We start from the raw sequence: 17,369 nt of genomic DNA, 5'->3' as shown, positions 1-17,369 counted from the left end.
CTGACCTACATACCTGTACCACCCCCGGCGTGAAGAGCCGCACTGCCCACTGCGAACACAAAGCTTGATGGGTAATGTCGTCTGACATTGCTGGGCCAACAAAACCAAATAAACTCATGAAAGGAAAGTTACCATAACTAAGAGGAGCACTGAACTGTTCAAATGTCTTCCTTTCTAGAAAAAACAGTCAGTACCATTTTTTTGATTTTCAAGTCCCATTGATTCAAATCAGATTTAGAGCCAAACATAACCCATGATGTTATGTTTTTTGAAGCAAACTGAACCTTTGTATCTGCCAAGCCTTAAGAAAACGCTTCCCAACAAGCAAGATAATTCCAATAGTTATCTAAAAATACTGGATGACCTACAACAGACTGCCTGGGTAAAATGAACCACTTAATTCACTACAATTGTTTCAGTAACAGAATACTGCAAACCCTCAACTTAAAAGACACAGAAGTTGCACAGGGAAGTTGTACAGGGAACGTAACATTCTCTATATATTGCTTGTTGACTGCAGGAGCCGTGTCAGACATTACAGTACCAGCACAGTGGGTAGTCCGAACACCACATACCTATTCCCCATACAAGGAGCCCTATATCTCACTCCTCCAACATGGCAGGACAAGCAGAGCAGGAAGAGTCCTGTCATCACCAGGACTGAGAGAAGGGTGCAGGTGCACACTTAAGTGAATTAAGATGATAAGCAAGTCATTGGACGCTTAATTTGAGGCTGGCATAGCAATCAACGCTTTCTCACTACCAGTGTTAACGTTTTCAGCTGCCAGGGATACTCTGGCTTTGACACATAAGCCATAATATGGTATTACATGGAAGTCTAGAGTCTCTGGAGATTGAGAAAATCATTTCAAATTCTCTACTTCAAACTCTTCCTCATATACAGTACCAGTCAAAAGTTTCGATACACCTACTCATTCAAGGGTTTTTCTTTATTTTTTACAATTTTCTACATTGTAGAATAGTAGTGAAGACATCAACACTATAAAATAACACATATGGAATCATGTAGTAATGAAAAAAGTGTTAAACAAATGAAAATATATTTTAGATTCTTCAAAGTAGCCACCCTTTGCCTTGATGACAGCTTTGCACACTCTTGGCATTCTTTGGGGGCTCCCGAGTGGCGCTGCGGTCTAAGGCACTGCATATCAATGCTAGAGGTGTCACTACAGATCCTGGGCTGTATCACAACCGGCCGTGATTGGAAGTCCCATACTGTGGTGCACAATTGGCCCAACGTCGTCCAGGTTAGTGTTTGGCCGCGGAAAAACACATTTTAGTCATACGAAGTACAAACCAGATGGGATGCTTATCGCTGCAGAATCCTGTGGTAGTCATGCTGGTTAAGTGTGTTTTGAATTCTAAATAAATCACAGACAGTGTCACCAGCAAAGCATCCCCACACCATCACAACTCCTCCTCCATGCTTCACGTGGGAACCACACATGGAGAGACCTGTTCACCTACTCTGCATCTCACAAAGACACAGCATTTGGAACCAAGAATCTCAAATTTGGTCCAAAGGACAGATTTTCACTGTTCTAATGTCCATTGCTTGTGTTTCTTGGCCTAAGCAAGTCTTTTCTTCTTAATGGTGTCCTTTAGTAGTGGTTTCTTTGCAGCAATTCGATAATGAAGGCCTTATTCATGCAGTCTCCTCTGAACAGTTGATGTTGAGATGTGTCTGTTACTTGAACTCCATGAAGCTTTTATTTGGGCTGCAATCTGAGGTGCAGTTAACTCTAATGAACTTATCCTCTGCAGCAGAGTTAACTCTTTGTTTTCCTTTCCTGTGGCGGTCCTCATGAGAGCCAGTTTCAAAACAGAGCTTGATGGTTTTTGCGACTCCACTTGAAGAAACGTTCAAATTTCTTGACATTTTCCGGTTTGACTAACCTTCATGTCTTAAAGTAATGATGGGCTGTCATTTCTCTTTGCTTATTTAAGCTGTTCTTTCCATAATATGGATTTGGTCTTTTACCAAATAGGGTTATCTTCTGTATACCATACCTACCTTGTCACAACACAACTGATTGACTCAAACACATTAAGGCAAGACATTTTTTACTTTTAACAAGGCACACCTATTAATTGAAATGCATTCCAGGTGATTACCTCATGAAGCTGTTTGAGAGAATGCCAAAAGTGTGCAAAGCTGTCATTAAGGCAAAGGGTGGCTATTTGAAGAATCTCAAATGTCAAATATATTTTTTTGTTGAACAGTTTTTTGGTTACTACATGATTCCATATGTGTTATATCAAAGTTTTGACGTCTTCACTATTATTCTACAATGTAGAAAATAGTAAAGACAAAAAAAAATCCTTGAATGAGTAGGTGTGTCCTAAATTTTGACTGGTACTGAACATAATGTACAGTAGTAGCTACTCTATGAGGGAGGCTGAGTGGGACATTCCAATGTGGATTAGGGTTCGTGGAGGGATTAGCAGCAGCATGGCCTCCTGCTGTCATTAATAGTATCATCAGGTCCTAACACACAGTGGTCAGGGGTCAGACTGGCTCCTCAGACACAGGCTCCAAGTCCAAGTTTCCCGTAGGCACAGGTCTGGGACCAGTCTACCCTCCCCAAATCAATTATGATAGACATTATGTGAGGGTTGGATGCTAAACTTTCCACCATAGTCCCATAATACCTGTGCCCAAGAAAGTGGCAGTAACCTGCCTAAATGACTACCGTCCCGTAACACTCACGTCGGTACAGTGCCCTGCAAAAGAATTCATCCCCCGTGGCGTTTTTCCTATTTTGTTGCATTACAACCTGTAATTTAAATGTTTTTTGGGGGGGATTTCATGTAATGGACATACACAAAATAGTCCAAATTGGTGAAGTGAAATGAAAAAAATTACTTGTTTAAAAAAAATCTAACATTTTGGGGGGGAAAAGTGGTGCGTGCATATGTATTCACCCCCTATGCTATGAAGCCCCTAAATAAGATCTGGTGCAACCAAGTACCTTCAGAAGTCACATAATTAGATAAATAAAGTCCACCTGTGTGCAATCTAATTGTCATGTAGTTCTGTCCTTGAGCTCTTCTTGTCTAATGATGTTCTGTATTATGTAATTCTGTATTATGTTTCATGTTTTGTATGGACCCCAGGAAGAGTAGCTGCTGCTTTTACAACAGCTGATGGGGATCCAAATAAAATACCAAATACCAAATACATGATCTGTCACATGATCTCAGTATATATACACACCTGTTCTGATAGGCCCCAGAGTCTGCAACACCACAAAGCAAGGGGCACCACCAAGAAAGGGGCACCATGAAGACCAAGGAGCTCTCCAAACAGGTCAGGGACAAAGTTGTGGAAAAGAACAGATCAGGGTTGGGTTATAAAAAAATATCCAAAACTGTTTAACATCACACGGAGCTCCATTAAATCCATTATTAAAAAAACGGAGAGAATATGGCACCACAACAAACCTGCCAAGAGAGGGCCGCCCGCCCACCAAAACTCACGGACCAGGCAAGGCGGGCATTAATCAGAAAGGCAACAAATAGACCAAAGATAACCCTGAAGGAGAAGCAAAGCTCCACAGCGGAAAATGCAGTATCTGTCCATAGGGCCACTTCAAGCCATACACTCCACAGAGCTGGGCTTTACAGACGAGTGGCCAGAAAAAAAGCCATTGCTTAAAGAAAAAAACAAGCAAACACGTGTGGTGTTCGCCAAAAGGCATGTGGGAGACTCCCCAAAAATATGGAAGAAGGTACTCTGGTCAGATGAGACTAAAATTGAGCTTTTTGGCCATCAAGGAAAATGCTATGTCTGGCACAAACCCATCACCTCTCATCACCCGAGAACGCCATGCCCACAGTGAAGCATGGTGGTGGCAGCATCATGCTGTGGGGATGTTTTTAATCGGCAGGGACTGGGAAACTGGTCCGAATTTAAAGAATGATGGATGGCGCTAAATACAGGGAAATTCTTGAGGGAAACCTGTTTCAGTCTTCTAGATATTTGAGACTGGGACAGAGGTTCACCTTCCAAGCAGGACAATGACCCTAAGCATACTGCTAAAGCAACACTTGAGTGGTTTAATGGGAAACGTTTAAATGTCTTGGAATGGCCTAGTCAAAGCCCAGACCTCAATCCAATTGAGAATCTGTGGTATGACTTAAAGATTGCTGTACACCAGCGGAACCCATCCAACTTGAAGGATCTGGAAATTATTTGCCTTGAATAATGGGCAAAAATCCCAGTGGCTAGATGTGCCAAGCTTATAGAGACATACCCCAAGAGACTTGCAGCTGTAATTGCTGCAAAAGGTGGTTCTACAAAGTATTGACTTTGGGGGGGGGGGGGTGAATAGTTATGCACGCTCAAGTTTTCATTTTTGTTGGTCTAATTTCTTGTTTGATTCACAATAAAAAATATTTTGCATCTTCAAAGTGGTAGGCATGTTGTGTAAATCAAATGATACAACCACCCCCAAAATCTATTTTAATTCCAGGTTGCAAGGCAACAAAATAGGAAAAACGCCAAGGGGCTGAATACTTTCGCAAGCCACTGTAGGCATGAAGTGCTTTGAAAGGCTAGTCATGGCTCACATCAACACCATCATCAAGGAACCCTAGACCCACTCAAATTCACATATCACCCGGAAGGATCCACAGATGACACAATCTCAATCAAACTCCACACTGTCCTTTCCCACCTGGACAAAAGGACCACCTATGTAAGAATGCTGTTCATTGACTACAGCTCAGCGTTTAACACCATAGTGCCTAGAAAGCTCATTACTAAGCTAAGGACCCTGGGACTAAACACCTCCCTCTGCAACTGGATACTGGACTTCCTGACGGGTCGCTCCCAGGTGGTAAGGGTAGGCAACAACACATCTGCCACGCTGATGCTCAACACGGGGGCCCCTCGGGGGTGCGTGCTTAGTCTCCTCATTTACTCCCTGTTCACCCACGACTGAAGGCCAAGCATGACTCCAACACCATCATTAAGTTTCTGGACGACACAACGGCGGTAGGCCTGATCACCGACAACAATGAGAAAGTCCATAGGGAGGAGGTCAGAGAGCTGGCAGTGGGGTGCCAGGACTACAACCTCTCCCTCAACATGAGCAAAAGAAAGGAGCTGATTGTGGACTACAGGAAAAGGAGGGCCGAACACAACCCCATTCACATCGACGGGCCTGTAGTGGAGCGGGTCAAGAGATTCAAGTTCCTTGGTGTCCACATCACCAACAAACTATCATACTCCAAACACTCCAAGACAGTCGTGAAGAGGGCACGCCAATGCCTTTTCCACCTCAGGAGACTGAAAAGATTTGGGTACACAGATCCTCAAAAAGTTCTACAGCTGCACCATCGAGAGCATCCTGAAACAGTTGTATGGCAACTGCTTGGCCTCCGATCACAAGGCACTACAGAGGATAGTGTGTACGGAACAGTACATCACTACGGCCAAGCTTCCTGCCATCCAGGACCTATACCACAATCTGTGCCACATTTGTCAGAACATTCTGCTGTTCCATTTTAACAGCCAAGTCTCAGGGCTCCGAGTGTCAGAGGAAAGCCCCAAAAATTGTGAAAGACAAGTCAGACTGTTCTCTATGCTACCGCATGGCAAGCGGTACCGGAGCACCAAATCTAGGTCCAAAAGTCTCCTTAACAGCTTCTACCCCCAAGCCATAAGACTGCTGAACAATTAATCTAAATTAATCAAATGGCCAACCGGACTATTTGCATTGCTGCTACTTGCTGTTTATTATCTATGCATAGTCACTTTACCCCTATCAACATGTACAAATGACTTTGACTAACCTGTAGCCCCGCACATTGACCCTACCGGTACCCCCTGTACATAGCCTCATTATTTTATTGTGTTACATTTTTATTTAATTTTTTAATTTAGATTATTTTGTTAATATTTTCTTAACTATTTTCTTAAAACTGCATTGTTGGTTAGGGGCTTGCAAGTAAGCATTTCACGTACAAAACCTGTTGTATGTGACAAATACAATTGAATTTTATTTGATCAGTGTCTAGGGGGAATCATCATTCTACTCCGCAGGGGGGCAAGGGATTCAAGTTCAGACTGACACTGAGCTCCATTAACACTTGTGTAAAAAACCTTGTGCTAACCCATGACCTGCCTCTTGGAGGAGTGGAGCACTCAGACAGACTCCATCTTGGGCATGCTGACCCAGTCCTCCTCTAGATGCCTCCGGGGTAGACCAGGCCATGGAGGCACCATGGAGAGAGATAGAGGGGGATTGGATGCTTCACACTACCATCAGTTAAAAGGTTTAGCACATCATGGCAGCCTTGTCATGAACTTGTCAGTAGACAAGATAAATAAAAACAGATCTCTTTCCGTAGGACAGGTCACTAAAAGACAAACAACAATGTCAATGCACATGCTGCCTGTACAATATCACTGGTTGGTTTGGGATGTATCAATATTTCCAAATCAAAACTGTGCACATCCCTCCACACCCTCAGCCATTCAAATTAGCAAAACAATTGTCTATGGAAATAACCACAATCTGTGCCACATTTGTCAGAACATTCTGCTGTTCCATTTTAAAGGCCAAGTCTCAGGGCTCCGAGTAAACATGTCTAGTTTATGAGGAAATGTTCTATGTGTCAGTATGTGTCTCTGTGCGTGTGTACAGTGTAAGTGTCGATGGTTCTAGTTTTGTAAACAAAAGACAGTGAACGCAACATGTTTGTGAAGACCCTTTATTGTACTGTATATTCATGGTTTCTCTTTGTGTCTCGTGTGTGTCAGGTTTACTGTGAATACTTTATGGGTCATTCTTTAAAAGAGTGAGAGATTAGCAAGTTCTCTTAAAAGGTGCAATGCAGAGGTTTTTATCTCAATATCTAATAATTTCTCAGTAACAATTAAGTACCGTAATGGGGTTGGTTTCAATTAAAATGGTCAAAAAGAAACCAAAATAGCTTGTTAGCAAAGAGCAATTTCTCAAGACAGAATTTTTGTAGGACTGTCTGGGAGTGGTCTGAGTGGGGAGGGGAACACTGAAAACTAGCTGATATTGACAAGAGAGGTTCGGAGCTATCTTTCTTATTGGTCTATTAACTAATTTACCACCTGGTGATGTCACCAGGCTGGCCAAAACCCCATCCCACCCAAACAGGCTGAAATTTCAGGCGGTCTTTTCAAACAGCTTTAACGCTAAAAAGGCATTATCATAATTTTCACAATTTCACAGTATTATTCCAACCTCATAGTGTGGACATATACACTGCTCAAAAAAAGAGTGGACAGTTTGATTTCACAGAAGTGTGATTGATTTGGAGTTACATTGTGTTATTTAAGTGTTCCCTTTATTTTTTTGAGCAGTGTATATAAAACACAGGGAAATCATGTTTTTGAGTGCACTTGGCTTTTAACAACAGTTCAGGTATAGGTGCTCATAATGCCTTTACAAGACTAGCAATTCTGTTAAAACAGACCATGATACAATAGATTACGACAGCAGCCGAAGTCAAGTAATAGTAAAACTGAACCTTTACGCTGCCGTTCAAGGCCAAATATGTGCAAGTTGAGGTTATCACGACATAATGGCACCATATCAATCTGCAATCCGTATTCTAACAATTAATTAAAGGTAAGTATTGCTGTAAGGTTTGAGAAACCACACAAACAACAAATTCAGACCTTTCCCCGAGTCTGATTGATCAGCCTTACCACTGGGAACACACAAACGTAGTTTGCTCCAGAGGCGCCATACTACTATGGCTGACCCTGTAAAGCAACACATTTCACTGCTCATATCTGGTATATGTGACAATGAAACACTTGTATTTTTTAGAACTATGGTGGCAGGTCTGAATGTTATCAGACTAGACAAGACACCCTGTGAAGGGAGTAGTCTCCACAGTCTCTGACATTCCCCCATGGTGTGCCGCTGCATGGTCTGACACAAAACTCAGGCCTGGAAGTTGGCAGCTCCAGCTCTGGGGCGAAGTCAAGCTCTTGAGAAATTGCTTCCATATCTTTGGCCTCGGATTGCGACCGCGTCTTCCAAGTGATTAACTCCCAACGCCATTCCCGGGAAGCACTGGAGAAGGAGAAGTCGCTGTCGTCACAAAACCACAAACATGTCTGTAGTGTATTTTTTACGCAGCACTGCGTGGAGAAAACCGCCAGAGGCATTTACAGTATGTAAGAAAGATGGGATGGTGTCAAATCATAGCCTGACGACTCACACTAAATTCTTCCGCTGCTCTGTCGTTCGCTACATACTTTGGTCAGAGACTGCCATCATTGAAGTCGTTTTTACGTACAAAACAAAGTCACCAGCAAATGGATCGTCTCTAACCAATCAGAGTATCAAAGCCAATGACAAATTTTCAAACAGACTCATTGCGGTGAAGAAACTCACGTCCATGGGCGTGGCGTAACGTTTGGCCGGAACAAGGAGTCTAGGTAGCCAGGCAAGTCAAGTCAACCTTGTGACCTTTTTGATTGGATCAAGATGTACAAATTACAGGAGGACAAGATGCAACATGTCAAGAGACCAGCGCCAGATACAATTCTACTGAAAATGTTGTGTAACATTTCTATAAGCAACAAAGATCTAATGGTAATAAATGTGACCTGATGATATGTCACTGAATATGAATGAAAAATAAACTGAAAAGATCTTCAGAAGACAGCTGCATAGTTGTTGTTGTGGGTTTTGGTGTGACGGTTCACAGGTCAACAGTGACCTGTCTCCTGGCTGGAGAGGTTTCATGGTTTACAGGGAGTCATCCACAGCACTAAGGAAGATTCTAATCAGGCTGGTTGGGAGCTCAGACTGAAGTCCAGCCATACAGAGATGGTGGGGGGATGGGGCGATAGAGAATGGGACAGTGTTTGAAAGAAAGAGGGAGCAAGGGATGAAGAGGAAGAAAGAAAAATCCAGGAGCAGTGCTCACTGTCGTAGATCGGGTTTCTTTTCCATTGCAGTGCATGGGCCAGGGCTAAATTACCCTGAGTATTCCACTCCGGGCAAACGTGATATTTGTTTAAGAAAAAGAGGGTAACAACAAATGAACTCAGGCCGTTTGAACTGGCCAGGGTGCAAATGAGAGAACTGCATGTTTTACTGGAGCTAATGAGCTGCAGCTGTTAACGCCTTGTTGTACATGCTGCATCTTGGTGTTCAGCTGCAGTCTTTTGGCTGGCTGTTTATTTGCAGACACCTTGAGGAAGAAGTGATGGGTTCTCAAAAACAAGGCGAGAGGAAGTGATGCGACGCAAATTCATTTGAAAATTGGAGGCAGCAAGCTTAGAAGATTTATTTTCATTTTTTAAATACTCTAAAAGCTTTAGAGTTGAGCAATTATCACAGACTCATCTACAGTGGAAAAAACAATAATAATCTGTCAATTAAAACTCACAAAGGCTCAAATGTACAAAACGCAAACACCAAATCATAACATCACATTTACATTCAGAAAGTGTGATGGGTCCTCTGCCAGTAGCTAAGGTCCATGTTCAAGCCCATTGCAACAGTGCACTTTGACAGAGAGCAATGCTTTACAAGTATCCACCCACCAACCAACAGACAACACATTTTCTTTGCATGAAACTGTCCACTCAGAAAACCCAAAATTATTTCATTTCCAGATCGCTTTAACCCCAAATTGGGTCATATATAGCATTCTTGAGTCGGAATAGACTTTTTGGGGGCATTTGGATTTTGTTCGATTTGAATTAATTAATTACTGTTGATATTATGTGCTATTAGTTCTACTTGTCACGAACCGGCTCGAAGTTTGTAACAAAAAGGAGACCACGTGGAGATAAAGAATAACAAAATATATTTATTAACTGAAGTAAACTAAATACAATTAACAATGGTGTGTGTAATCAGTAGTGTAAGTGAGTGTGCGTGCATAAATGTGATAATGAGGGGTGTTGAAAGTGCCAAAGCAAACATACAAAACGACCACAAAAATGCCACAACAAAAATCTATCAGTGTCTGCATGGAGTGAGTCTCCTCAATAAATGAGGAAGAGGTGTATTTATCGCGGGACACAACCGAGCCCAGGTGTGTCCCATTTTGCTGACGACCCTCCCGGCTCCGCCCACCAACATCTTATTAAGGAAAACAAGAGCAAAAAGAAATAATTTGTCAGACAGAGTGGGAGGGTCGTCACATACTGGTGAAATTGTTCTCGCAATGCCTCTTTGTGTATGTGGAGGAATGGCCTCGCCACCCACTGGATGCTCCTAACAATTTTAGAGGATGTGGAAAGATTAACGAGATCAAGCATAATTCTGTTGAATGACTCAGTATGTTTAGCATTTGAAAGAAGCATAGATTAGCTTCAGGCACATATGGACCGGGCTACACAAACAACCATGAAACGTTTTAGGATTAGGCCAACACTTTCTGTTTCTGCAAAGAAATTCCAGCAGACCTACATCTAGTTTTTTGTATGTATTTTTATCTCAACCTTGAAAGATCCTTTGGTGATAATTATTATTAATAGTAGTATTTATTACATGAATAGCAATATCAAGTTCTTGCCAAAATAACTTTTAAGCCTGATTGTTGCACAAAAAGGTACTCTTTGTTTGATGTAGGCATCGAATCGGGATGCCAGTGGCTGACTGGTTAACCACCCTTTACAAATTAGCCAGTTAAGCTTATCAGTTTAATGGTTTATTTGCACTATTTATGGATGTTTGCATAAGGTAAATTGTATTAGTGAACATTGCAGGACACTGTGAAAGCTGAAAATAGTTTTGAACACCACAAGGGGTCACAAAGGTGCAATAAGTAAGATACTGGGCAAGAGGACAGGTGAAGGGGTCTGAAGAAAATTTAAAGTTGCACTACAGCTCTTTTTATCTGAATATCAAATATTTTCAGGGAAACAATTAAGTACCTTACTGTGATCGTTGTCAATTAAAATGGTCAAAAATAAACAAAAATAGCATCTTAGCAAAAAGAGCAATTTCTCAAGCAAGAATATTGCTAGGACTGTCTGGCAGTGGTCTGAGTGGGGAGGGGAAAACTGAAAACTAGCTGTTATTGGCAGAGAGGTTTGGAACTCTTTCTTATTGGTTAATTAACTAATTGGTGATGTCCAAAACTCCATCCCACCTCAACAGGCTGAAATTTCAAAACAGCCCAATTTTCACAATTTCACAGTTTTATTCCAACCTCATAGTGCGGAAATATAAAACACAGAAAAATCATGCTTTCTACTGCAATGGGCCTTTAAGGTTCTGTAAAATTATTGAGGTGGCCAGGCTGATAGTTTTGACTATGATTAAATCCCTCGAATAGATATTCATTCAGGCTTTATATGCATGATATTAGTATGAGTATTCAGGGGTGATTGTGTAGACCTGAACTTTTTGGCATGGATAACTGGTTTTCAACTGTTAAAAAACTGGGCACTTACTTACAGTTGAATTGGGAAGTTTACATACACCGTAGCCAAATACATTTAAACTCAGTTTTTCACAATTCCTGACATTTAATCCTAGTAAAAATTCCCTGTTTTAGGTCAGTTAGGATCACCACTTTATTTTAAGAATGTGAAATGTCAGAATAATAGTAGAGATAATTATTTCTTTCAGCTTTTATTTCTTTCATCACATTCCCAGTGGGTCAGAAGTTTACATACACTCAATTAGTATTTGGTACCATTGACTTTAAATTGTTTATCTTGGGTCAAACGTTTCGGGTAATCTTCCACAAGCTTCCAACAATAAGTTTTTGGCCCATTCCTCCTGACAGAGCTGGTGAAACTGAGTCAGGTTTGTAGCACCCCCACAACATGATGCTGCCACCCCCGTGCTTCACGGTTGGGATGGTGTTCTTCGGCTTGCAAGCCTCCCCCTTTTTCCTCCAAACATAACAATGGTCATTATGGCCAAACAGTTTTATTTTTGTTTCATCAGACCAGAGGACATTTCTCCAAAAAGTACGGTCTTTGTACCCATGTGCAGTTGCAAACCGTAGTCTGGCTTTTTCTATGGCGGTTTTCGAGCAGTGGCCTGAGCGGCCTTTCAGGTTATGTCGATATAGGACTCGTTTTACTGTGGATATAGATACTTTGTACCTGTTTCCTTCAGCATCTTCACAATATCCTTTGCTGTTGTTCTGGGATTGATTTGCACTTTTCGCACCAAAGTACGTTCATCTCTAGGAGACAGAACGTGTCTCCTTCCTGAGCGGTATGACGGCTGCGTGGTCCCATGGTGTTTATACTTGCGTACTATTGTTTGTACAGATGAACGTGGTACCTTCAGGCGTTTGGAAATTGCTCCCAAGGATGAACCAGACTTGTGGGGGTCTAAAAAATAATTCTGAGGTCTTGGCTGATTTCTTTTGATTTTCCCATGATGTCAAGCAAAGAGTCACTGAGTTTGAAGGTAGGCCTTGAAATACATCCACAGCTACATCTCCAATTGACTCAAATGATGTCAATTAGCCTATCAGAATCTTCTAAAGCCATCACATCATTTTCTGGAATTTTCCAAGCTGTTTAAAGGCACAGTCAACTTAGCGTATGTAAACTTCTGACCCACTGGAATTGTGATACAGTGAATTATAAGTGAAATAATCTGTCTGTAAACAATTGTTGGGAAAATGACTTTTGTCATGGACAAAGTAGGTCCTAACTGACTTGCCAAAACAATAGTTTGTTAACAAGAAATTTGTGGAGTGGTTGAAAAACAAGTTTTAATGACTCCAACCTTAGTGTATGTAAACTTACAACTTCAACTGTACCTAAGTATCATTGATACATGTATGATGTCAATGATGCCAAAATCATAATAATATTAATTCAATATAATGTTGACATATGACATTTTGATAATAATAATGGTGGTAGGGAGGTCAAAGGTAATGAATAGGATCATTCTGATGTTGACAACTACCATATTAAGGCTTCATTGGCTGCTGCACTAACCTGTGAGTTTACTTCTGGTCTGGAATAGGCTTCTTAACCTTTAACTCTGGGCTCTGGTGGTAACAGAGCCCATGCTTGCGGTTGGGCAACACATCCTCCATAGAGCTCGTCTGGCTTGAAATGTCTGGGTGACAAACACACACACACACACACACACACACACACACACACACACACACACACACACACACACACACACACACACACACACACACACACACACACACACACACACACACACACACACACACACACACACAAATTACATGCAAGACACCCTCTCAAAGCTGTTGGTGGTCAGTAGTCAGAGGTGATGTATTTACTTTAAGTCAGTTTGGCTGTAAAGTGATTAAGGGGGTCATTAACATGTGATTTGATAGAAGGGCCATTCAGGGCCACATTCTTTGATGAGCTCATTCATTCACAATGCCAGAAAACACACCAAGGTTATGAAAAGGTCTAATTAAATGTCTATAAAAAAGGTGATTGTATGGAACTAGATATCACCTACGTATGCAACTGCCCCTTGAGGTTCAATTCACATGTATCAACTGACTGTGTCTAAGGTCCTATTATCCTAAACCTAACATGCTGACCAAACCGGACGCGCGCTTCCGTCTGCGTGCGCACTTGGATTTTGTTCACCCACACCAGAAGCAATCAGGACACACAGGTTGAAATATCAAAACAAACTCTGAACCAATTATATTAATTTGGGGACAGGTCAAAAAGCATTGAACATTTATGGCAATTTAGCTAGCTAGCTTGCTGTTGCTAGCTAATTTGTCCTGGGAAATAAACATTGGGTTGTTATTTTACCTGAAATGCACAAGGTCCACTACTACGACAATTAATCCACAGATAAAACGGTAAACCAAATTTGTTTCTCGTCATCTCTCCTCCTTCCTTAAGGCTTCTTTTTCTTCTTTGGAGTTGGCAACCAACTTTACAGCATTACTACAACCTACCGGAGTGTGGACCTAAGTTCATCTTTCAATCACCCACGTGGGTATATGCTCCTAAAAACCTATGAGGAGATGGCACGTGGGTATATGCCCCTAAAAACCTATGAGGAGATGGCACATGGATATATGCTCCTAAAAACCAATGAGGAATATGTTGAGCGTCACAAATAGAACCAATTTCTATTTTAGCACCAGGCCACGCAGATGCTTGCTGACGCCCACGAGTAGTGTTGGTGCAATGATTGAATAACATCTATGTGCAAATGTATTTTGCAACGCTCGCGCACGTGATGCGAGCGGTGTGGTCAGCATGTAATTCTTTACTCCAACCCGGGTCCTAACCCTAAATCTTTACTCCAACCCGGGTCCTAACCCTAAATCTTTACTCCAACCCAGGTCCTAACCCTAAATCTTTACTCCAACCCAGGTCCTAACCCTAATTCACTTGCCTGTCCTACTGTCTCCTTTGTAGAGTAATTGGGGGACATTTTTGGGAGGATGACCTCAGAAAATCTCTTGACCCCTGGTGACCTCTACAGACATTCACTGACTAAAGAACTCACATTCCACACAAGCCCACGCATACACTGATAAACCATAAACCAACACATTGAAGAAAAACACACAGACACACGCCCTAGTCCTCTAAACCCTGTTACGGTTTCATGCTGAACAGGGAACTGCCAGTGTCGTGATGAGTGATGGTCAGAAATGATTTAGGTCAACTGATCTCAAGGAGAGTGACTGGCCATGGTTGATGAACTGAGATGCTGAAAACCTCCCCAGGTTGTAACCACTCTGTTTCCACCTTTAAACCTTTCCCCCCCTCATCCATAGGAGAGCAGGGGTGATAATGTAGTAACAAATCAATGTAGCCTACATACATTATAGAATATACAAGGGGGTCATCTGGGGATGCCGTAGATTTAGAGGTCTGTCATAGTCTAAAGGACAACCCCTAATCATCCCCACTTCCCTCTCTGCTCTCTCTACCCTCCTCACACTCCTACCCTTCTTCCCTCCCTACCCTTCCCTATCTCAGTCCTGACACTCTCTCCTTCATTTCCACTCCATAGGTCTTTGGGTCCTAAATGTACTTCCTGTAAGAGTGTGTCATAGAGTCACATGTAGACATTTACAGAGCACAGAAAAAATGACAGGATAATTGTAGGCTAGATTTCCTTTTTCCCTGACACTTGTCTGTCTGTCATCCTACTCTCTCTTATCAGGCCATAATCAAGAGGAAAACATAAACCAGGACACTCACAGAGGGACATGGGTTAACTAGGGTCAAAACAGCCACATGGGCTCACTCTGGTCTGGTTATGTTCACAGACAAACACAAAAACACAGAAGAAGCTGCCACGCAGACACATATGGCGACAGATTTTCATTTGAATATTCTAAAATCAGCATAAAGAAAATAGGCACAGTTTCCACGAAATGGACTTGTTGCTGAGAAAAATCAGTGTGCGATTACATAGTACACACAAAATTGTATTATTTATGTGCTGAATAAAAATCAAAAGTTTGTGTTTCCATCGCATTTTCAACTTTACAGATCATTTTGTATGTTTTGTCCCAAAACTGTTGTGTTAAATAGCAAATGTGCCTACGCTGGTTTTGGAACCTGCACTCTGGACAACAGCTGGCAGATACAGATTTTTAAAACAGCAGTCAAGCATTGATCATCATGTCACCAAAATAAGACCCTCAATATTTATTGGAAAGGAGTATCAAGCTTATCATCGGGCACTTTCACCACCCTGTAAAGTTCATTGTAACTTATTTCATCTGTAGCCTAATAAACTGCATGGTTTCCCAAGTTGTAGTGGGAGGACCACACACCATATCATCACGTTGACTCCAAGTTTGCTACGATATGATGGATATTATAATCTGTATTTGCGCATAAAGGCATTTCCACCACCATTTCTAGCGAAATTTACTTTATCGACACAAAACGATCCCACCATGTCGAATGAACAAATTACCTGTAAGACTTTACTTGCATGAAAACTCTGGATGGAAACATGGTTATAAACACACAAACACTGCATGAGCCCAGCCCGTCTGAGAATATATAGTCAGTTTGAGAATATTGAACAGTGCTCACACACACACACACACACACACACACACACACACACACACACACACACACACACACACACACACACACACACACACACACACACACACACACACACACACACACACACACACACACACACACACACACACACAGAATAGACCGACCCATTGGACGGAGCCACCACAACTAATCCCGATGCTACAGATGAGAGAACCATGACTGTGTTGCGTTTCAAAACCGCCTGCTCCATCCCTCTGCTGGGTTTGGACCAGACACAAGGAGGCCCCGGTTCCCCCCGTACAGTAGAGACAGGGGGGTGGCTCTCTCTGACGCAGACAGGGGACCACCTCGCAGGCGGACGTGCTGAACCCCTTGGAAGCAGAGAGGACTACACACGGTGGGTTTATGACTCACTGGTGAGAGCTTTCCAGGAATCCAATACCCCAGGCGATGGCGTTTCAATCTAAACCGCTGTTCTAAGATCAGTTCTGTTGCCATGTGGAGTTTATGGGGCAGTAAAAATGAACATGGATAAACTTGGGAGCTCGCAGACATGGACTGGGAGAGCCTGACCTATATGTCGTCATGGTAATTAATATCACGACCTATGGCATCATGAGCAGTAAAGGGAATGGGCGAAAAATGAAACCCAGTTGAACACCCCACCCAAACTGTTGCTTGTGCTCGTGGTGCTGGAGTGGACCAATAAGAGTGTTGGTCACACTACTTTAACTTAATAGAGCACACATGAATCAGATTCTACCACAGGTAGAACCTGCTATGTCAGTGTTCCAGAACTGCACAGTGATCTAGAAAGCTATAGGTGAACCCTGTGGTTAGGAATGCTTCTTGGCACCTCTCTGTGGGCGTCGGCTAAGGCAAAATGACACTTCCACAGACCAATGGGGTGCTTGATTGATTGACACACAATGTCTTTTTAAAGTCATCCTCCAAATTCCAAATGGACTCCTAGACCCAGTCCCCTATACCCTTGTGGAGATCTGAAAGGATAGGATAGGTATATTCAATATGGTAAAAGCATCTCCTTGTCTTCTGATGGGCTAGGTGAGATTTTAACAAAATCTATTAAACCTATTCAACAATTCAACTAAAAAACACAAGTGCATTTATTTGTGAATTGGCATGTGCCATGCTGCATCTTGGTGGAACCAATGGAAGTGGGAACCAATGGAAGAACACCTATGGAAAAAAAGCTAACGTAATGACAGAGTGCCACAGAATCAACATCAACAGTGTGTTTTAGGGAAATCCATTAGTCAAGCCTTGTCATGGTGTCCAAATTACAATGAGTTTCAGTATTTGGCTGCTGTATTCATGGTGGAAAAAAAATGGAATA

At 42.1% G+C, this 17,369-nt stretch overlaps 1 protein-coding gene across 2 annotated transcripts in view; it reads right to left on the bottom strand.

The window, feature by feature from the left end:
- LOC129853127 (DNA repair protein XRCC4-like) overlaps positions 1–17,369 on the bottom strand; it is a 70,823-nt gene that overhangs the window by 15,531 nt on the left and 37,923 nt on the right. The window contains exon 7 of one of the 2 annotated variants that reach the window (XM_055918846.1): positions 12,953–13,076. The exons of the other annotated variant lie outside the window; for it this stretch is intronic. Within the exon in view, the coding sequence (XP_055774821.1) occupies positions 12,961–13,076 (116 nt within the window). The 3' untranslated portion in view covers positions 12,953–12,960. The remainder of the gene's footprint in view (positions 1–12,952; positions 13,077–17,369) is intronic. 2 annotated transcript variants of the gene reach the window in all.

The sequence above is a fragment of the Salvelinus fontinalis genome, chromosome 4, assembly GCF_029448725.1.
Source record: "Salvelinus fontinalis isolate EN_2023a chromosome 4, ASM2944872v1, whole genome shotgun sequence".
In the NCBI taxonomy this organism is placed as follows: domain Eukaryota; kingdom Metazoa; phylum Chordata; class Actinopteri; order Salmoniformes; family Salmonidae; genus Salvelinus; species Salvelinus fontinalis.
The sequence above is the reverse complement of the archived record's forward strand: the minus strand, read 5'-3'. Positions and strand labels throughout refer to the sequence as shown.